At 42.5% G+C, this 23,504-nt stretch overlaps 1 protein-coding gene across 1 annotated transcript in view; it reads right to left on the reverse strand.

Annotated features, from left to right (window-relative positions):
* The window catches only part of EPG5 (ectopic P-granules autophagy protein 5 homolog), a 231,820-nt gene that overhangs the window by 193,500 nt on the left and 14,816 nt on the right, over nt 1–23,504 (reverse strand). The window contains exons 4-8 of the mRNA XM_030192892.1: nt 21,576–21,712; nt 20,622–20,729; nt 14,193–14,266; nt 8,015–8,120; nt 6,588–6,702 (exon numbers count right to left, since the gene is read on the reverse strand). Coding sequence (XP_030048752.1) covers nt 6,588–6,702; nt 8,015–8,120; nt 14,193–14,266; nt 20,622–20,729; nt 21,576–21,712 — 540 coding nt within the window. The remainder of the gene's footprint in view (nt 1–6,587; nt 6,703–8,014; nt 8,121–14,192; nt 14,267–20,621; nt 20,730–21,575; nt 21,713–23,504) is intronic.

A 23,504-nucleotide genomic window follows, 5' to 3' on the forward strand; every position in this document is an offset into this window, starting at 1 on the left:
GCTAAGATAATATTTAACCAACTCCTGATCTCATGTGCAACTTTCTTCAAATCAATCACCTTACTTTCCAATTCTTCCTACTCTCTTACTCATCTATATGTTACAACTTTGCCTTACCCTTCAGTACCAATTATGTCTAGTACATATTGTGTTGTCATTGCAAGAACTATACCATTTTCTATAACAACCTATTCCCAAGGGTTAACGTATGTAATGACCCGGACCTCCAATGCTACAATATATTTATTTATCAAACTGACCTCAATACCTCCACCCCTGGTCTAACACCTATTGGTGAAACAGAACCTTTATGTAAAGGATACCAGGGATTCTGTGGGGTTATTTCTTATCATAGGTCATAATTTAATTAACAATCAAAAATTCTATTCATGTGTTTTTTACCAATGAAAAACTGCTTTGTTTGCATTGGCTGACCTGAATCAACACATACTCTCACATCTTGCATAAAAGTATCCTAACTACAATGTATAAACGTATAAATGTAACATCAGAATTGAAAGTAAGAAATTTAAGAATAAAAAGTTCCTGAAGCAGCGATGAATATCGCGAAACAAGACGTGCTTGTCGGAATAGAATACTAAGATGTAATACTGAAATATTGAACAAAGTAAAACGAAGGAACGGAGCTGGAAAATTAAAGTTGAAATATATAACGAAAAAAGAACGGAGTCACGAAGGGATCCACATACCGGAGAAAGCACTGCCACAAACCTCACGGGCCCATGAGTAGGCACCAGCCGGCTGGAGAAGATTGAATATAATTCAGATAAGTGCAATTAGTTCTGGGACGGAAGGAAAATGTGGACAAATTTGAAAAATGAAAAATAGAAAATGAAGGTATTGGGATAAGGGGTCTCCGTTTATACATTGTAGTTAGGATACTTTTATGCAAGATGTGAGAGTATGTGTTGATTCAGGTCAGCCAATGCAAACAAAGCAGTTTTTCATTGGTAAAAAACACATGAATAGAATTTTTGATTGTTAATTAAATTATGACCTATGATAAGAAATAACCCCACAGAATCCCTGGTATCCTTTACATAAAGGTTCTGTTTCACCAATAGGTGTTAGACCAGGGGTGGAGGTATTGAGGTCAGTTTGATAAATAAATATATTGTAGCATTGGAGGTCCGGGTCATTACATATGTTAACCCTTGGGAATAGGTTGTTATAGAAAATAGTAAACCAAGGTACCCAATTAAAGGAAAAATAAAGAACTATACCATGCCATACTTTGTATTGTTGTTCGAATAGTTTTACTACTCTAATTGCCTCCTGCTCATGTTTGATCTATTCTTACTGTACACCGCCTTGAGTGAATTCCTTCAAAAAGGCGATAAATAAATCCTAATAAATAAATATTTTAAATAGATAGATAGCTATAACACACACACAAGGATGTATCTTAAAAACTTAATCAGTTTCACATTCAAAGTTTTCCTATTAACAGCTATCATTTGAGAGATAGATATCAATTTAGGGTTTCGCTCGCTCATTTTAGAAAGGGAAAAAAGCTAGAACAAGGGGAGAAAGAGCAGAATCCATCTTTAAAAATAAGCTCTGCATTCTATAATTTTGGAAAATTGACTGATCTTAAATCACCATCTTTTGTCTGCAAATTCTCCAAGGGGACAATTTTCAAAGGGGTTATTTTCAAGCATGAAGCTGAGAAAATAACCTACAGACATTTTCTAAATCAAACCACCTCCTAAATGTTGCGAAAGGTAACATCTAAATGTTTAAAATACAACACGAAGCACTCTTATTTAGGTGCACAGGGAGAGGAATGGCCAGCAGGAGTAAGGTGATAATGCCTCTCTATATAAGTCTCTAGTGAGACCTCAACCAAACTACTGTGGACAGCTCTGGAGACTGCACCTTCAGAAAGATTTACAAATATTCTGAGCAAGCGTCCCCTGTGTGGCTAACTATATAAAAGAACACCTATATGAAAAGTCCAAAAAGGCAGATATTTTATAAAAGCAACAGAGGTGCACACGATTTAACGTAATCAAGTCTGCACAATGAACCCTGGTAGCGAGCAAATGCTTTTGCAGAAATGTACACCTACTCCAAACAACATGTGCACCTATAGACTATATTATCATAGATGAACTGAAAGAGACATTTCTGAATGCATATCAGACTAAGCCCTTTAAATATTACTGATAAATTGATAACATTTTTATGATATGGAAGGAGAAGAGACTGTAAAACAATGTTACAATTCTTTTAATGCATCGCATCCTTCAATCAAATTCAAAATGGATTACTCCATTTTCTATTTCTGTTGATGGCTCTCTCATTCTCCCTGTCTCCTCAGCTCGAAACCTTGGGGTCATCTTTGACTCTTCTCTCTCCTTCTCTGCTCATATCCAGCAGACCGCCAAGACCTGTCGTTTCTTTCTTTACAACATCCGTAAAATCCGCCCCTTTCTTTCCGAGCACTCTACCAAAACCCTCATCCACACCCTTGTCACCTCTCGTTTAGACTACTGCAATCTGCTTCTTGCTGGCCTCCCACTTAGTCACCTCTCCCCTCTCCAGTCGGTTCAAAACTCTGCTGCCCGTCTCATCTTCTGCCAGGGTCGCTTTACTCATACTACCCCTCTCCTCAAGACCCTTCACTGGCTACCTATCCGTTTTCGCATCCTGTTCAAACTTCTTCTACTAACCTATAAATGTATTCACTCTGCTGCTCCCCAGTATCTCTCCACACTCGTCCTTCCCTACACCCCTTCCCGTGCACTCCGCTCCATGGATAAATCCTTCTTATCTGTTCCCTTCTCCACTACTGCCAACTCCAGACTTCGCGCCTTCTGTCTCGCTGCACCCTACGCCTGGAATAAACTTCCTGAGCCCCTACGTCTTGCCCCATCCTTGGCCACCTTTAAATCTAGACTGAAAGCCCACCTCTTTAACATTGCTTTTGACTCGTAACCACTTGTAACCACTCGCCTCCACCTACCCTCCTCTCTTCCTTCCCGTTCACATTAATTGATTTGATTTGCTTACTTTATTTATTTTTGTCTATTAGATTGTAAGCTCTTTGAGCAGGGACTGTCTTTCTTCTATGTTTGTGCAGCGCTGCGTATGCCTTGTAGCGCTATAGAAATGCTAAATAGTAGTAGTAGTAGAAAAAGTTAACTGCCCCCCCCCCCCCTCCCCAGTTTCTATTAACAATGACTACATACAAACAATGCATACATTTAACAGGAAATTCAGAGAACAAGGAAAGCAACTCCATCATCTATTATAGAAAAGATAGTAGTACAACTTACTGCCGGGTCCTGCACAGACCAGACCAACCCCAACCTCATATCCATCAAATACAAATAAATCTTATTGCATATCAAATACATCAAGGAAAAGATACGTTTTGAGATTTTTAAACATCTAAGAGCAGAAATTCCATTCTGAGCATAATTGTAAGTTTATTCCAGGCTGTTGGACCAGTGACATAGAAAATACAATTTCTAATTTTGCTTTGGTAAATATGTCAAAAAGATGGAACCACCACAGGTGATTTCCTGTGCGGCGTCTGTGGCTCAGCCCTAAGGGAGTTTCAATCCGGCATGCAGCCACTGGAGGTGTAGAACAAATTTGATGGTGGTTTCTCCTGAGGAAGATTTGTGAAATGCTGTCCTGCATTGAGGAGCCGGCATAACATGAAACAGATATGGTGGACTGTTGAGTTAGTCACCGAGCACACAGCACCTGTATTACGATGCATACAAATGATTGGAGGTGGCATATTTGAACAGCCAACGGAGGTTTAACGGACATATAGAGTTTGTCCATGAAGAACAGTCATCCAGCGTTTATGTGGAAACATTTTCACTGCGTCCATGCGGAAGGTGTGGCGTTTGTAGGAAAAGGACTATTTTGCTGGCAGGACTGAGTTTTGATTATTTGAGTATGATATAATGTATAAGCATGACAAAACATATGCACAATACGAAACAGTATAAGTATGCAGTTTAAAATGTAAAATCAACTGTTTTGTATTTAAATTAAATACAGGTGTGCAAGGTAAGCGGAGGAGTGAATGTGTGAGGTTTTAATAGTAGGCAGCAGTGCTACCGTGTTTCCCCGAAAATAAGACCTACTCCGAAAATAAGGCCTACCGGGGTTTTGCTGCAAATTTGTATTATAAGGCCTCCCCCGAAAGTAAGACCTACCTGAAGCAGTGCCGCCGAGAGCCGGACAAAGGCCGCTGCCGCCGCCGCCCCCCCCCCCCCCCTCCACCCGCCCTCCATCGCTCCCGGAACTACCAGTACCTGAAACCTTTCACCTTCCTTCACAAGTTCGGAGCAAGCAGCAGCAGGGCAGGCCACTCCTTCCTTCCGTGTTCAGCCCTCACCTGACGTAACGTAATGTCAGGCGAAGGCGAGGCACAGAAGGAAGGAGAGGTCTGCCCTGCTGCTGCTTGCTCCGAACTTGCGAAGGAAGGTGAAAGGAGGCGTTTCAGGTTGGGAGCGATGGAGGGCGGGTGGAGGGGGGGCCCGGCGACCTCGGTTGGGGGGGTGACCTTGGGTGGGGGTGGCGACCCCGATGTTTCCCTGAAAAAAAATAAGACCTCCCCTGAAAATAAGACCTAGCGGGTCTTGGGGAGGAAAAATTAATATAAGACAGTGTCTTATATTCGAGGAAACACGGTAGTGAGGTTAGCGGGCATTGCAATATAATAAAATGTTTTTGTGATAAAGAAAAAATACTGGAGTCTTTGTGTAGTCGATATTAAAAGTGACTCTGGAATTAAAAGAGTTATCCCCTGATTAGTAATTTTGGTAAAAAGATGGAACCACCAGAAGATTTTGGTGTGCAGAGTGGAGAGCCCTAGATAATGAATAAGGTACCAACAGTTGTGTCAAAATAAAAAAAATAGTAGGACTGTAAGTTGAATTTTAAAGACCAGAAACAAAATCTTGAAAGTAATCTTGTGTGTAATAGTAAGCCTGCTACGTCCATGCATCATGCTCACCCTTGCTGTTTAGAACCTAAGGGGCCCTTTTACCAAACAGCAGTAAATGGCCTTAGCGCCCTTACATGGGACATTCCCGCTCACTATGGCCATTTTTACCACTGGGGTAAAATAGACGATTTTCCTATTTTTCATATTCATGGCCATGTGCTAATTTTCCCGTTAGTGAATGGTATATAGTACGTGAACCCCTATCGTCAACTGTTTTGTAGGTGGTAAGGACTCATGGGCTAAACCTTTTGCACCACTTCTTCGCAGTTTTGGTAGGTTGGAGTTTCTGGGAGGCCCCGGAACCTTAGATTGCTCCGGCGGCCCCTGTTCTCTAAATCTTCTAGCTTTTCCAGCTGTTGTTGTTGAGCGGAGCGCAATTCTGATATTTGTTCATCAACTTGCCCCAGGGCCTCTCCATGATTCTCCAGTTGCGCTTCCGTATCTTCAAGTCGCGAACCCAGCTCACGGATTTCGGCCCTGAGATCCGAACCCAGCGTTACCACTTCAGACCGCAACGATTGCAGATTAGCGCTAATTTCCTGAAGCCAGTCTTTCAGCTCTGTGGGGAGCGCCATCTCAGCCTCCGTTCCCTCTTTCCGTTCCAAGGCTGTCTTTTGTGGGCTATGCCCTGCTATTTCTGAGGGCGCCATCGATTTTCCGGGCTACGCCATTTTGTTTTTTCGCGAGTCCGCTCGGGGCGTGTACGCGAAGCTCGCCAAATTCGCCTTTGCAGGCTGCTGGATCATCGATCGGAGGCTCTGTTATGCCTTGAGAAGTTGGCGCCTGATTTCACTAATGTTTGTTTGTCGCCGGTCTGGTTGAAATACCGCTAATTTCGAGGGGTAAGCGGGAGCTCTGCTCTCAGGCGTGCATTCGGTATGGTGACGTCACTTCCTCCCTCATGGGCTAAACCTGCACTAATTGGTTAGCATGCAACAATGCCCACACCCTATACGATTAGAACTGCACGCCCATTCTCTGCCCCCCAGACGCACCCCCAGCAATAAAAAAAATAAATTTTATTTTTTGCACTTGAGTAATGTGCGAACATCCCCAAATTAACGCAGGGCACCTCAGCATGTCCCACAGTAAGCCATTCCCCCCCCCCCCCCCCCCCCCCCCCCCCACATGTCCACATCAAAAGACACTTAAAACATGTAAGATTAAAGCCATGCTGTGTTTAAAGTGAACATATCATTAACAGTAACCAAGCACAATGTGAGACAATTGGTCAAGGAAAGGTTGCAAATCCGTTAAGCATGATGTGCCAACTGCAAATATATAGGGTAGTAACATATGGACTGGCCCCAAAGCATAGGCTGCAACATATGGTGCTCTCCATTAGGACTAGTCAACCTTGGTAAACCACAAAGATATTCCACCAGACCCAGGGAAGAAGAGAAGAAAGCAGCCCCTACTGACCAATGATCAGCACAGAGGATACACTTGGGTGAAGGTGCTCTTCTGGACCCCTGACTAGAAGGCTCTCTTGAACCAACTATGCATATTGCCTGAGGAAGGATAGGAGAGTGAAAGCGAAGGGATTACATAGAGAAAAAGAAAAATACAGTGGCACTAAAATTACATTTACCTTTGGAACTGAATCCAAGTAAATGTTGAAAAACTTCATGAAATGGAAACTGAGACAACAGAGCAATCAAGTCATCCTCAGTAAGAAGAATCCAGCTGGTCTCAGGATCTTCATCCTACAAGATGCAAATCTGTTAGTTCATATAAAATTAACTGATGGACAAGGTTTACAAAAGCAATAATTGTAATTTGCAAGTCTTTCCCTAAATATCATTTTAATTAAAAAGAATGAATCCAATGTCCTACTGCTTTAATTAAAAAAGTAAGTCGCACTGTCTTGCAAATTGTTCAAGACCATTTGCTGTTTTATTGCCATTACTATAATTTTAATCCATTTTCCATCTTACTAATTGTTCCAAAGTAAAAGCCCTTACAAAGACCAAGGTTGTAATCAATCAATCAAACGTTTTCACAAACAGAGCTTGCTATATTCAGCTCTGATATATGGTAACTAAAAGGCAGCATAACAAATGTATCGAAATAAAGACCTAATATTTTATTGTGTATACATATTTAGAGAACTCCAACATACCGCTGTGGCTATAGTACTAAATAATATAAAGGACATTATTTACAAAGCTGCAATAGCTATGAACTCAGTAATTAACATGCACTAATAGAACAGTGCCTTAGCAGTTCATACACAGTAATTTTCATATTAACTGCTAACGCAGAATAGAGTGGAGAATGAGCTGGGGGTGCATCTTATAATTAACACAGAGGTACTTATCACTTGCTGTTAACATGGCAGATACCAGTGCAGTTAATGCCACTTGAACAGGTATAACTACACACCTCACATTACCTGCAATATACTGTAGTTAACACACAGTCGTTACATTTTCTCTGTATTAACTGAACGGGAAATTAACGGTAATCGTCAAAATTAATGTGTGGTAAACAGCAAACCTTGGCACACAATAAACAGGCCCCAAAGAAAGCTGAACCAGGCTTTGAAGAAAAAGAAGTCTGGTGCGCAGTGGCGTTCCTGGCCTGGATGGCACCCGGGGCAGAGCGCCGATGCGCCCCCCCCCCCCACGCTAAATGACACCTTCCCCACCCCCTCCGGCGAAATGACACCCACCCCAGGGTGCACCCCCCCCCAACACCCCCCCCCCAGCGGTGTGCACCCGTGGCGGGCCGCCCCCACCGCCCCCCCTTGGTACGCCACTGCTGGTGCGTATTTGGATATAGTTAGGCTCCAGGGAAATGTGCTGATCTGGTGACTTAAGACAGAATCATATATAGGATCAAGATGAAATTTATTTTCACTGACCTTCAGACTGCTCTAGAGATACGCAGCTTCTTCAGGCTTTTGTCTAGATTACTAGACAGTAAGGGATTTTATACAACTGAAAGAAATATGGGTATGATAGGCCTCCAGTCTTCTTCCAAGATAACCATGTAATTTATGAAGTCAAACCATACCTCTTCCCCTCCCTCGTCTACCAACGTCCAGTTCCCAGACTCTTTCTCTGAGGAGGAACGTTTCCTTTCATTGGGCTTCATATGGCACATGAAGTCAGCTCGATTTCTGAGGAAAGAACAAATCATCTTATATATTCAAGAAATATCTTTCACAGTCTAATGCTACATTCATCACAAAGAGACATGCAATATAACAGTAAGAACAAAAACAGTCAAAGATAGGTGGGAAGTTTCACTCAAAAACTTTTAAATAGATAGTAAAAAAAAATAAAAATTTAAATCACACTTTCTTACTCCTTGGTCCTTACTCCACCTCTACTTCAGAATAATTTATTTTAGGCTTCTAGTCACTACAGAAATTGGATTCCTTGTATCCTAGAAAGTAATCCCCAAGATTGCAAGCATTGCGAACAGAATATTTACATATACTACTCTATAGGTTCCAGCTCCTATGTAAATAGTTCAGTCATAAATTATGTTTTAATATACAAAACAATTATAAAATTTCCTCAGTCATTTCTCACAATTTCCACTTGAGAGCTGAAGCAATATCACAAACCCATCACTAAAGGGATTTGGATTTAACTCGATTAATTCAAGGCCAACTTGCATTCAGGTGCAGTGGGGGCCCCTTTTACCAAGCTGCGGCAAAAGGGGGCCAATGCTGGAGTCGGTATGTATTTTATATGCGCACCAAGGCCCCCTTTTACCACAGCTGGTAAAAGGAAAGTTTCGCTTTCCTACAGGAAATGGCCAGGCAGCAAGTAAAGCACTTGCCAGGCAGCGATTTCAGGGGAGAGCCCTTACCGCCACCCATTGTTCAAAGAGCTGCTTCTAAAATGCTGAGTGGTCTTCATCATAAAGCATAAGGAGATACACTTAATGATCAATATTTATTCTTAAGAACAAAGGTAGGAGAGGGGAGTAGATACACTTAAATACTTCCCGTAGTATACAGTAAATGCACAGGCGGTGGCTTCTTTCAATTTAAAAGAAGCTATGAAATGAAGGATGAAAAAAGCTAAAGTTCCTTATATAGAAAGCTCTATTTCTAGTAGCCAGTACATTGGAATGCAAAATAAGTGAACTACAAGTGCTAGTCTCGTATCACCATAAATCCAAAATTTCCAAATGCACTCTATATTTCTGGCAAAGGTAGTTTGGTTTCCCCCATCAGCTCAGTCCACAGTATTTTCCAGCTTCTTTCAGAATGCTAATGACCTAAAGCTTACTTTCTAGAAAGGACCCAACATTGCCAATTTACACCTACATTTGTGCTCCTTGCCTTGAACAAACTAGGTACAGTGGTATCCAGAAGTTCTCTCTACAATTTCACTAGTGGACCTTATAGTCCATTGCTACCACATAGCTGGCCTTGCCCTTCACAACAAAAGTGAAGGTGCATTAGGTAAGGGCCATGACTTCATCAGTCGTTCACCTGCATTCAGTTACAATACAGGAAATCTGTATAGCTGCAACCTGGTTGTCGGATGAAACACCTTCACATCACACTATGATCTGGACAAGATATCTTGAAGAGACAATGCTTTTGGTCAAGTAATTCTCTACAAGGACTTTCAGTTCATAATTACTTCTCCCTTCTTCTCTAGGTCATCCCAAATGACCCTCAGTTTGGGATTCCCCTTTGGTGTGGCCAATTTCATCCTACTTAGCAATAGAGAAAGTGAGGCTGCTTACCAGAAATATGGGGTTCTCCACAGACAGCAGGATAAATCAAATACACAAACCCTCCCACCATTCAAGCTTGTCAACAGCCTGAGTGGGCTCTCCATAGACAGCAGGATAAATCAAATACACAAACCTACCCACCAGTCTGAGGAGTTTACTCAAGCTTGTCAACAGACTGAGGACCTGTGAGGCAACTGAATACAGAAATTCCTGCCCACGTTCACAAAGACTTTGGACATTCCTGGGCTGTGATAGCATGATCTGTATTGGTGTCATCACATAAATCAGACACACTTGCTCAGCGAATAGTTACACTCTGGAACTCATTGCCAGAGGATGAGGTTACAGTGGTTAGCATATCTGGGTTTAAAAAAAAAGGTTTCGACGAGTTCCTGGAGGGAAGTCCATAGTCTGCTATCGAGATAGGACATGGGGGAAACCATTGCTTGCCCTGGGATCGGTAGCATGGAATCTTACTACTATTTGGGATTCTTCCAGGTACTTGTGTTCTCTATTGTCTACTGTTGGAAGCAGAATACTGAGATAGATGGACCATTGGTCAGTATGGCTATTCTTATGTTTTTATGTCTATAGAAAAACCCATTATAAATAAGCAACTTCAATAAACAGGTGTTCATAACAAATATTTTCCATCTACAGAGCACGTTTTGAAGCCACTGACCATGTCTGCCATGGCAAGCAACTTGTCAATGTGACTGAACAGTATTTCAATTTATTTTTTATTTTTAATAAGCAGGAGAAGACCGAAGACTAGAAAGTTACATGGAAATGCGTATCACTGGAATCTCATGGGATTGGAAGAAATTGCCCAGGAATTCTCACAAGAGTGTAGTCAAAATATATGGTGACACCAGAATGAGGTACTGAATGCACTGAGAGAAGCAACTAGAGCACCACAATGAGGCTTGTAACCAGTGCATATTTTCTAGCGAAAAAGGTGCCGGTACTCAAATGGCAGGCCACCCTTCAGGGGTGGGAGTGATCACTGAGGGACCCACCCCACAATAGCCAGGCCCCCTGCAACCAGTAACAGAACCTATGATAAGGCAGAATTGTTGTGTAGAGCCTGAGCTCTTTCATTAAAACTTGGAGACCATGGGTCAATTTTAGCAGACAATAGAAAAGGTGTCGGTACTACCCCCTCAAAAAAAGCCCTGCTTGTAACTCTCATTGGCTGAATAGTGAATACTGCCCAAAAAACCATGGGAGGCTGTTAGGGTCAGGAGGAAACAGAGGACTGCAAGACAGTAAGTAATAGGGTCGACCCCTGTGGGTATGGGTGGGGATGGAGGAGATTAATTGCCAGAATGGATGGGAACAGAAGGGACTGTGAGGCTGGCAAGGAATAGCTTAGGAAGTTTGCCGAGTCAAGAGAGTGGGGCTCAGTTAGGAGATCTCTGGAAGGACAGAAGAGGGAGGTCATGAAGAGAGAAGTCCTCCACCCTATGCCTCCGCTACAGAAGTGTAAGCTGCAGAAGCTCCATTAAGGTAGGTCAAGTTTATCTTGGAACCCTGCTGATAAGTGTACTTTGGGCTTTAGGGCTAGGATAGGCCCGACTGTTTGAATACTGAAGCACAGAAATTTAACTCTGGGACTCCAGGCCAGAGATCAGCTGTTTATGTTTTGAGAAACAAACTAGTGCATGCTGTGGATTTGCAGGACCAGGCCACAGGAATAATTCCTGAGAACAAAGACTGTTTTTTTTTTTTTTTGCTGTTTGCTTATTTCTTACTAAGGAGTGGAGGATTAGCCTAGTGATTAGTGCAGCAAACTTTGATCCTGGGGAACTGGGTTCGATTCCCACTGCAGCTCCTTGTGACTCTGGCCAAGTCACTTAACCCTCCATTGCCCCAGGTACAAATAAGTACCTGTATACACTATATAAATCGCTTTGAATGTAGTTGCAAAAACCACAGAAAAGTGGTATATCAAGTCCCATTCCCATTCCCCTTTCCTCACCTGTAAAAAGAACAAGTACCACTTCTCTGTACATGAATAAAGTGCCTTGTTTTACTTTTTACCCTCTGTGTGGCTATAGATTAAGGGCCCAAGTCTGACAGCTAGCCATGCTGTGACATAGGGTTTTGATTAATTATTGAGCCCTCCCTCTGTTTATTTGTTTATGCTTTCTGTGACAGTCTTTTATAAAGTATAAACCATTCTGAATGAATTTCATTCAGTAAGATGGTATACAATACACTAATCATCGTATACATTATACATTTGCCTTTATCTAAGATTTAATGAAAATTACAACCCTAAGACACCAGTAAATCATTGGGATGTTGCAAATACTAATATATTTGAAAATGATTTTATTGGTATTTCAACATGTTGAACATTACAAGCCAAACAACCGTACATTGTCAGTATCCCAACATGCTACTTATAAACGACCTAACCGAATCAGTATCCTATAGTTTAACTTTTTCTCCCCTGCAAACACCCTCCCCCCCTCTCCCCACTACCTCTGCCCTACTTCGTTATCTGATCAATATTTATTGAGAATCCACACATTTCACATTCAACGCACATATGTCATAAGTAGATAGATGCCAAACATCCACCAACACTGATCCCCCTTTGGTAAAAGATCTCCATTGAACTGGTGAGAGCTTATTACTCCCCCCACCCCCACCATACCCACTCACTGAACATTCAATCTATTCAGAATAAGACTTCTACCTCTAGTCGACAATGAGGCCAGATAAGGGTTCCACAATTTCAGCAAACCTTTCCTACGTTTAAAAGAGTTTTTTGCTTCTCTGGCTTCCCAGGACAGCAACTGATGCACCATGTTACGCCAGTGCCAAAACTCCAGTGGGGCATCAGAGGTCCAAGTCTGCAGGATACATTTCCTCGCCAACAGACATAATTTACGCACCAACAATCCCTGTGCCTCTCCAGGACCACATGGGGCACCTGGGCAGTCCAATACTAATTGCAATGGGGACTCTACCACTCTTCTGGACAGAATTACTGATAAATAGTTTGTAATCTGACGCCAAAACTGTCTGATCACCACACATTCCCAAAAAGCATGAAAGAAAGTGTTAACTGCTGTTTTACATTTTGGGCACTCTGGGGACGCCTTACCTCCCGCCCGGTAAAAGCTGATCCTGTGAGAGATACACTCCCTATAAATAGCACTACTGGTGAGCTTGAGTATGTTCTTAATAGATGCCCTAAAGTCCCACGTGTCCAGCCGTCTCCCCACATCTCGTTCCCATTTCTGTTTGATACCCTCTACCTCCTTAGTATCCCCGAACTGCCATAACATTCTATGTATACAAATACTAATATAAAACGAATGAACAATATCAATGTCTCTGGTAACATCCAATGGAAAATGCGCAAACCAGGACTCAAGCCACCAAAAATATAGATACTCAATGTCACAGCTTACACACGTGTCAACTTATACATCTAGTATATTAATAGAGTACCCTCAGATATAGTCCACTATTGATGCAGACAATAATGCTGCTATAAAGTGGTATAGCACTTCTTTCATCGGGTTACTCGATGAAAGAAGTGCTATACCACTTTATAGCAGCATTATTGTCTGCATCAATAGTGGACTATATCTGAGGGTACTCTATTAATATACTAGATGTATAAGTTGACACGTGTGTAAGCTGTGACATTGAGTATCTATATTTTTGGTGGCTTGAGTCCTGGTTTGCGCAAATACTAATATGACATAACTCCAAATAACCAGCAACTGTCAACATTTACTAATCACTTCAGCTTAAAGTTTTCAACTAATAAGAACGGCCTTAGCACATAAAGTCTTTAGTTTCTTGAGAAAAGCCTATTATTGGCTTATTGCCAAACCTATAAAACCCTGACAAATAAAGGGTTGATATTCAAAGCGATTCAACCAACCAAATATGGCTCTTGGCTGGTTAAATTGCTTGTTCAGGGCTAACCAGTCATATTCAATAGCACTTAACAGCACAGTGCTACTGAAAACGTACAGTTAGCCCAACGTGAAACCGGCTATTTTGAGAGCATTCGGGGGCGAAGTCAGCAACTGGCAAGTTAAGTGCGATATTCAGCACTTAACTGGCCAAAGAAACAGCATAAATAGGACCACATAAAAGTCAGTTCTATTTTTATGTGATTTGCCATAGCCAGTTAAGTGTTCAATATCACACTTAACTAGCTATGTTTTTGCTAGCGCCATATACCTGGAAATTTCATGCCGGAGCCTAAACAGGGCCAGTCAATGAATGTCCAGGGATAATGCCGCAGGTGGTCAGTAAAATGCTGATAGCCACCAACTGAATATCGGCCCTAAACAAATAGATGTACCTCACAACTAGTATAAAAGATAGCATTAGAAGGTTCTAAAATGAGAAGCCAGAAAACCATAATAAAATATGAAATAAATGTATAAAATATGTAAATGCACATAAAAGGGATTACAAAATTAATAATTACGGGTCTCTGTTCTCCACTTACTTAACAGGACACATAAGAAGTGCCAAGGCCTGCATGAAATGAAAGATGCCTGCAGAGTTATCCAGCACCTTGATCTGAAATTGAAGGGGAAAAAAATAGATTCAAACAAATTCAACTGCCTGAGCATATGCCATGTTGACCTCATCTATATTTACATTATTTCAAGAGATATTTCAGTCACTCAGCACCTGTTTCATATTTTTTTAATTCAACACTGATGGTTGTTTATTGTGATTTGTGCTTGATTAGATAGAATTTTTTAAAAGCACATGTCTCAGTACAGATACCTTGGACACTCCAATATGGACCTTTTTCTGTCAACAGAAATGACCATTCACTCCTACTCTCCGTTTCCTATCTTTTTAGCTCTTTACCAATCCACAATGGAACACTGCCTCTTATTCTTTGATGTTTTAAAGGAACTATTATAGTGCCTCTTGACGTTTTATGGAACTTTTAGAGCTATGTGTGGGGGTGGTTGGTTTTAATTATGGAGCTGAGTTTGGGGGGTGGAGGGAGGAATGATGCAGTCAGCCAGATCCAGATTGTGAGGTCCTGGAAGCAGCACAGTCTGGATGGACTGTCTTAGATGAGGAGAAAAGGAAAAAAAAAATAAACCACCCACCCTGTTCCCATGGGGCTCAATGGAGAAGCTTGGAAGGAGGGTAGATATAAGAATTACCCTGGTGAATGTGCATTCTATGAATAAGGAGGAGCAGTTGATTTCAGATACGACTGTGGAAAATAATATTGATGTGTGTTGTGTGACTAATTTTGGATGTGTGATGAAAAAGATGCCTTGTGGTCTAGCATGCAACTAATAACCTGGAGGATTCAAGAGTTAGGGTAAGGTGGTAAGTTGGCTGTTTTAACATGCAGTGCTTTTAGATCGTGAAACTGGATGTCCCACTGTCTATCAATATAAACAGCTTAATACTGCAGTCTATAGTCTACCATAAAGCGAAGATATTTATCTGTAGCAGGTATTCTCCAAGAACAGCAGGCCACTTATTCTCACATGTGAGTAATGTTCAAACACGCTGACTCGTAAAATGGGAGAGTACCTGAAGAAAGAGCTGATTAGCTGGGAGGACATACAAGAAGTAGAAAGGCTGAAAGGAGATATAAATAAGGCTACTGACCTTTATGTGAGGAGATAGTAAATTAAAAAAAAAATTTTTTAACAGGAAAAAGGAAACCAATATGGTTCTCCAAGCAAGTGGATGAGAAAATAAAGGCAAAAGAGTTGGAGGCGTATTTTCAAAGCACTTAGCCTCCCAAAGTTCCATAGAAACCTATGGAACTTAGCCTCCCAAAGTGCTTTGAAAATATGCCTCTTGGTGTTCAAGAAATACAGAAAAACTCAAGAGGAGGAACACAGAGAGGAATACTGGATGAAACTGAAAGAAGCTAAAAGAAACATGTCTAGCTAAAGCGCAAGCAGCTAGAAATGTAAGGAGGGGAGACAAGAATTTTTCAGGTATATTAGCGAAAGGAGGAAGGCTAAAAAAATGGAACTGTGAGACTGATAGATTCTGTGAATCATTATGTTGAGAATGATAAGGGAAAAGCAAAAGTGCTAAACAAATACTTCTGTGCTCACAGAAGAAAATCTGGGAGAAGGACCATGATTGGCTGGCAAAGGTACGTATGAGCATGGAGTGAATATAGCACCATTCTCAGAAGAGGGCATTTATGAACAACTTGAAAATCTGAAAGTGGACAAAGCCATGGAACTGGACGGGATCCATCCCAGGATACTGAGGGAGCTCATAGAGGTTCTGGCGAGTCCTCTTAAAGATTTGTTTAATAAATCCTTGGGGATGGGAGAGGTTCCATATTTTAAACAGGTATCTATTTTGTACCTGAGGCAATAGAGGGTTAAATGACTAGCCCAGAGTCAGAAGGAGCTACAGTGGGAATCAAACCCTGTTCCCTGGTTCTCAGGCCACTGTACTAACCAGGGAGATGAGCTTTTGGAAATATGAAATGACAAGTTGGATTCTCTTATTCAAGAACTAATTCTGAAAAAAAAAACTGGTTATTGTTAGATCCAGTATAGGTTCCCCTGGTTCAAAGAAAAACCAAGAGGACAACTGGAAAAGCTAGTTGTGGTGGAGTGAGTGAATTTGGAGGAAGACCGGGAAAGATTACTAAGTAGGCCTTTTACAAAGGCGTGCTAACATTTTTTAGCATGTGCTAAAAACACTTCTATGCCTTTGTAAAAGACCGCCTAAGTGAGATTACCAAGCCAGGTATAGGGAAGAAAGGCTGAACAACTATTCTATAGACCATAACTCTATTCTATTTTAAAAGCTGAACAATTATATTTAACCAGTCTACAGAAGTGTATAATGCAGGGGCGTATCTGCGTGGGGCCACAGGGGCCTGGGCCCCCGCAGATTTCGCCCTGGACCCCCTACTGCCGCCGTGGGTACCTTTGCTGGCGGGGGACCCCAACCCCCACCAGCCGAGGTCCGCTTCCTCCTGCCGCTGCGAGGTTTTTTAAGTTCTTCATCGGGATTCGTCCTCCGTCACTCTGTGCTGCTGTTCAAAGAAGCTGCTAGCTGAATACAGTTTCGGACTGAGTCTGACGTCGCTGCTGCACGTTGTACGTGCAGGACGTCAGACTCATGTACAACGTGCAGCAGCGACGTCAGACTCAGTCCGAAACTGCATTCAGCTAGCAGCTTCTTTGAACAGCAGCACAGAGTGACGGAGGACGAATCCCGATGAAGAACTTAAAAAACCTCGCAGCGGCAGGAGGACGCGGACCTCGGCTGGTGGGGGTTGGGGTCCCCCACCAGCAAAGGTACCCACGGTGGCGGGGGGGGGGGGGTCAGAAATGGCGGCGGGGGGGCTATAATGTGCCCCCTCACTCTGGCTTCGGCCCCCGCTACCGCCGACTTTCAGATACGCCCCTGGTATAATGTGTCATCCGCTTTCATGAATCCATTACAGGGAACATCACATAGGTGTGAGATTGTGAGGAAATGGCAAATTTTTAATGCAAAAATTGTTATAAGCTGGGAAAGATTTTTATCTGCTGAATGTATTAGGGAATTCTAAGATGAAGTAAATAAAGGTGGGATGCTACATCGAAAGTAGGTTTTTGGTGAATTCTGGAGAGCTCACACTTTCTACCACAAGAATAATAGAGTGGAATATGGGCGTGGGTCTCCTCTACAGTGCACTGCACCGACTACTACGTTACTCCAGGGACCTGCTTGCTACTCCAGTAGGACCAGCTATAACATCTGAAGCTGCCATAGAGGCTGATATGTACTGTTTCTTTCACATCTTTGGGGAGTGGGAGGGGGGTCATGTCTTAATCCTTCCAGTGGTCATTTAGGGCACCTTTTTATGACTTAGTCATGATAAAAACAGGTCTAGACCAAAATATTTAAATTGCAGCCCTGGAGGTTTTGATTTTGTTCCATTATGGCAGGAAAACATTCAAGTGTTAGAAATGCCCTAATCCTGCCCCCCAACACACCCCCTTGTGCTTTGGATGCACTGCACAGATAAACATCTGTAAAACAGGTTTCGAAAATAGCAATTTGAATGTTTTGGCAAGCAAAACATCCAAATGCTGTTTTATGCCACTTTTTATACATTTTCTCTTTCGAAAATGAGCCCCATAGTGGACTGTGATATCTTCTGTTCAGCTGATTGAAATATTGGGCAGAGTGGTGCTGTATTATCTTAAATTCTTCAGGCACAGTGGTGCTGTAATATCTTCATTCCTTCAAAAGAGACTTCAAGCAATATTAGTAGGTGACTGGGTGTTACAGGACCACCTTGTTCTGTATGGGATGCCACAGGGAGCGCTTTTGCTGTTTAATCTTTTCTTAACACCTATAGAAGACATATTCAAGTAGTTTGGGTTAAGTACATTATATATACAGATAATATTCAGTTTCGGGTGCCTTTGGGCATGGAATACAGAAATTGTGTATAAGTCTGGAATGAGTGAAAAAGTGGATATTCTCAAATAAACTGCAACTGACTCTGCTGAAAACGGACACTCTGTGGGCGCGTAAGACATCCTTGAAATCCGAGTGTGAGATGGAGTTGACAGTCCAAGACCAAGTACAGCATCTAAGTGTCTAGTTAGATGGTTATCTGTCATTTCAGTCCCAAATCTCGGGGGCTGGGTTTATTATCTTTGCCAGTTGAGAATAAAAGGGGGGTGGAGGTTTGCTCACTTGTTATACTCTGCAATCAGTTCTCAAACTGGATTTATAGTAATATTTTTTTTTGGGGGGGGGGGAGGGGAAATTTCCAAAGAAGGGTTTGCATGATCTACAACTAGTTCAAAATGTAACTGTGCAAATTATATGGTGGTTGGGAATCCAGGAGCTTATTTCTCCAGTAATAAGAGACACACCAGTGATGGCTCTTTAGCATGCAGGAGTTTCTCTTTCACTCTGAGCATGTGTAGTCACACGTCTCTGCCCCGGAGCATAGGAAGTAATAAGTAGGACATAGTTAGCAGAGCACTGCTTTGTACAGTACACACATTATACACAGCACATTCTACTCTTTCCCTCTCTTAAACCTCCTCTGAGTCATTCCAGCTTCTGTTAGGGCTTTAAGAGCTTCCTCAGTTTCTCTTTTGGCCATAGTCCTCTCCTGTGTCTCCACTGTCTAACCCATGGAGAGTGGCACACTGCACAACATTTGTAAGCATGCACATGTGCCTTGGCTTGAAAGGACTTGGAAACACTGGTACATATTTCACATACATATTATTATTATTTATTACATTTGTACTCCCACATTATCCCACCTATTTGCAGGCTCAATGTGGCTTACAGAGTGTAGTTATGACATAGTCATGACAGGATCTTGTACAGAATTATACAAGTGGAGGAGTGGCCTAGTGGTTAGGGTGGTGGACTTTGGTCCTGGGGAACTGAGGAACTGAGTTCGATTCCCACTTCAGGCACAGGCAGCTCCTTGTGACTCTGGGCAAGTCACTTAACCCTCCATTGCCCCAGGTACAATAGAAGTACCTGTATATACTATGTAAACCCCACAGAAAGGCAGCATATCAAGTCCCAGTTCCCTTTCCCTATTTCAGATTCTACATGGAATGTTGCTACTATTGGAGATTCTACATGGAATGTTGCTACTATTTGAGATTCTACATGGAATGTTAATGTTGCTATTCCACTAGCAACATTCCATGTAGAAGCTGGCCCTTGCAGATCACCAGTGTGGCCGCGCAGGCTTCTGCTTCTGTGAGTCTGACGTCCTGCACGTCAGACTCACAGAAGCAGAAGCCTGCGCAGCTGCAAGGGCAGGCTTCTACATGGAATGTTGCTAGTGGAGGAGTGGCCTAGTGGTTAGGGTGGTGGACTTTGGTCCTGGGGAACTGGGTTCGATTCCCACTGCAGGCACAGGCAGCTCCTTGTGACTCTGGGCAAGTCACTTAACCCTCCATTGCCCCATGTAAGCCGCACTGAGCCTGCCATGAGTGGGAAAGAGCGGGGTACAAATGTAACAAAAAAATAAAATAAATATATGAGGAATTAGAGAAGTAGGTGTTAGATAGGGTGGTGTAGGAATTGCATTTTGATACTTGAATGAGTTGGGTGGTGATTTGTGTCGTTAAGGGTTCATTTTGTAGGCTTTGTTGAAGAGATGTGTCTTCAAGGATTTGCGAAAGTTAGTTAGATTGTCTATGGTTTTCAGGGCTGTGGGTAGTGCGTTCCATAGCTGTGTACTTCTGTATGAGAAGGTAGTGGCATATGCTTGCTTATATTTGAGTCCTTTACAGCTGGGGAAGTTCAAATTGAGGAATTTGCGGGCTGATCTTTTGGCGTTTCTGGCCAGTAGGTCCACTAGGTTTAACATGTAGAGTGGGGCATCCGCGTGAATGATTTTGTATACGGTCGTGCAGATCTTAAACTCAATACGTTCCTTGAGAGGGAGCCAATAAAGTTTTTCTCTTAATGGTTTCGCACTTTCGTATTTGGGTTTTCCAAATATGAGTCTGGCTGCGGTATTCTGGGCTGTCTGGAGTATTTTTATAGTCTGTTCTTTGCAGCCAGCGTACAGCGTATTACAGTAGTCCAGATGACTTATTACCATTGACTTTACCAAGGTACGGAAAATGTTTCTTGGGAAACATAGATTTTACATGCTAATAAACTGTCACTGATGATAGAGGGCAGCCTAGGTGTTTGGAGTTCAGTGATCATGGTGCTGTGCGATTTAATCTAAATGCTGAACCATAACCGTTAGCTCTCTTCTTGGATGAAAAGGAAGAAGGTATATAATGAGCATTTTATACACTGTGCATTCTTTAAGAAGACACTTTCCTTTTGGTCAATCGCCCACATTTAGTCCACAGATGCATGACATTTCATGTGTTATTTCACAGAAACGACTATTTCTGGATACTGGCTGAATAAGTCTTACCTGAATGAATGGAACAGCCCACTGACTGACACCTGCTGGGCATCGAAGGACATGATTCAAAAGAAAGAGATGGTCCCCTGAACAGCCAACATTTTGTAAGACTGACACCTAAACAAAGAAAAACACACATTACTAGACTACACTAGTAAGTGGAACTCTTATTAAAGATAATGTAACATAGTAACATAGTAGATGATGGCAGAAAAAAACCTGTACAGTCCATCCAGTCTGCCCAACAAGACAACTCATGTGTGCTACTTTTTGTGTATACCCTACTTTGATTTGTACCTGTGTTCTTTAGGGCACAGACCGTATAAGTCTGCCCAGCACTATCCCCGCCTTCCAACCACCAGCCCCGCCTCCCAACCACCAGCTCTGGCACAGACCTTATAAGTCTGCCCAGCACTATCCCTGCCTCCCAACCAACAGTCCCGCCTCCCACCACCGGCTCTGGCTCAGACCGTATAAGTCTGCCCAGCACTATCCCTGCCTCCCATCACCGGCTCTGGCACAGACCATATAAGTCTGCCCAGCACTATCCCTGCCTCCCACCACTGGCTCCTGCACAGACCGTATAAGTCTGCCCAGCACTATCCCTGCCTCCCACCACTGGCTCTGGCACAGACTGTATAAGTCTGCCCAGCACTATCCCTGCCTCCCAACCAATAGTCCCGCCTCCCACCACCGGCTCTGGCACAGACCGTATATAATTTGTTGTTCAGTGCTATGATTATTTTAAACAGAATTTGGTTTTATAAGTATAAAACGGAATGATTTCTAAATGCAAAGACAAAAACCGTGGTGAAGTTCAGACCATTTGTCAACTGAGTTCAGAATGAGGATTCTTGTTCCCCAACCTAATGAGTCTCCTGGAGCGGATTTTTTAGCTACCTGTCTTCGACTAGTACCTCATTTCTTATCTAGCACTATTTCACCTTTTTGTTTTACCCTTACCAATCTCTGCAGCCACAGATGAATATCATCATGAAACTGAGTGTCTTCAATGACTCTGCGTGTGAAACTGAAGAGAACGCTTATATATTCTTTCAGATGACTCAGGTCTGAAGGAAGGTTTTCTAGGTTTTTAGAAGCTGTAGTGAATAAACAAAAGGAGAAATTAGATCTTACCTGCTAATAAACTTTCCTTTAGTCCCTCCGGACCCACCCAGAAAACACTGATGAGTTGTGCACTCCTGCTGGAAGAAGTGCACAACCCATCAGTATTTTCTGGGCCGGTCCGGAGGGATGCTAAGGAATAAGCAGTTAATGCTTAAATAAATAATAAAATGGTAAAAAAAAGAATACAAATGGAAATTAAATTCATATCTTAACCTAATACTTCCCAACTAGTGCGTCTTCAGACCTGAACCTGGTGTTCCATGGAACAGTCACCACTGCTCGATATTCAGGTCCAGGCCAGCACTTGGGTTCTCTTTTCAGAACCCCATAGCAAGAATAAACACAGCAGTTATTCTTAAGGGTACAGGGCCCTCTTTTTCCAGCACCTCTGCAGTCACTCATGCCTCTCCTTCCTGGCTACAGTATAAATACCCATAGTTTAGGAATTAATTATTCAGATCCTCCTTTGTGCAGCACACACATTGCACTACTTCCACCTCTGAGTTTTTCAAGCCTCTATCTCATCTCAATGAGACAGGGAGAGCAAGCACTAAGTTCAAGTATTGGGACAAATAATACTGGAGCTCTGACAGCCACGCAAGGTAACTGAGCCAACTGCTCACTTTCATAAAGTTCTGCTTCCTTTGGAGCTGCAGTCCAGGACTAAGGAGGTCTGCACATAGTAAGAACCGAGGGAAAGGTATTCAGAACAAGCATCCATGTATGGTGAGGAGCTAAAGTAGGGAAGGAGCAGGAATCTGCAGGCAGTGAAGAGTGGAAGGTTCATAAAATAGCTGGGGCAGGTGGGTGATCTTCCCAAGTTAGGAAAGTTGAGAAGAGAGTATGAAATAAAAAGTATCAGAGAGGGAGGAGCCAAGTTAAGAGTTCTCTATAAACAGCAGGGCCAAACTGTGGCTGAAACACAAGGAATTATTATTGGAAAACATTCAACAATTTAAACAGTATCTGAAGACCCATTATTTCATAAAAGTTTTATCCTCAAGAATGATTTGAACTGTGCTGAATCTGAGCTTCTGATTGTCTATGTATCCATGTAAGTTTTTTATGTATGTTAACCTGTTACTTGCTTTGGATAAAGGTGGGCTATAAGTAAGGTAAATAAACATAATAAAGGTGAGCATAACTACTAAATGTAATTTGGACATTATCATTCAATACCAGAAAAGTAATGTGTGAGGTAGCACCAGCAAACTGCAGGTGGCTCAGTTCCTCAGGGAACTTTACTAAAGTGAATTTCTTGCCTTCAACTGACAGGTGTCAGCATGCCCTACCTGGCTGGCTAGTCACTTCTATCCACCCTGGCATTATTTTTCCTGGACAGGAGCACTGAGCTGTCAAGCTATAGACTGATCTCCTGGACCACTTTTTAAAGGGGCTTGTGCCTGACAACAGAAGCTGCCCTTGCTCCCCCCCAAAGTCCCTCATCAAGCACATATGCCCCCTCCTGAAGTCCCCCTTTGGTCAAATGCCTCACCCTCCACCTGGGACCTACCTTGTAAAATTCCATGGAATCTAGTGGAGTTAGAGAAGAAATGATCCCCAGTCACTCCTTCCCCTGCTGGCACCAGGTTCAAAATTTCACTGGCCCTGTACCGTTGGTACCTCACCCCAGATCGATTGCAGAAGATTTATCCGTCCTCATCGGGACTGTGTTGGAGGGGATGCGGGCATCGTGAACAATGGGCCACGTGTGGTGGAGTTGCTTTAAAGCCAGAGCTTACTGGAAAGCAATACATAGTAGAA

This window comes from Microcaecilia unicolor, chromosome 2 (genome assembly GCF_901765095.1).
Source record: "Microcaecilia unicolor chromosome 2, aMicUni1.1, whole genome shotgun sequence".
NCBI classification, from domain to species: Eukaryota; Metazoa; Chordata; class Amphibia; order Gymnophiona; family Siphonopidae; genus Microcaecilia; species Microcaecilia unicolor.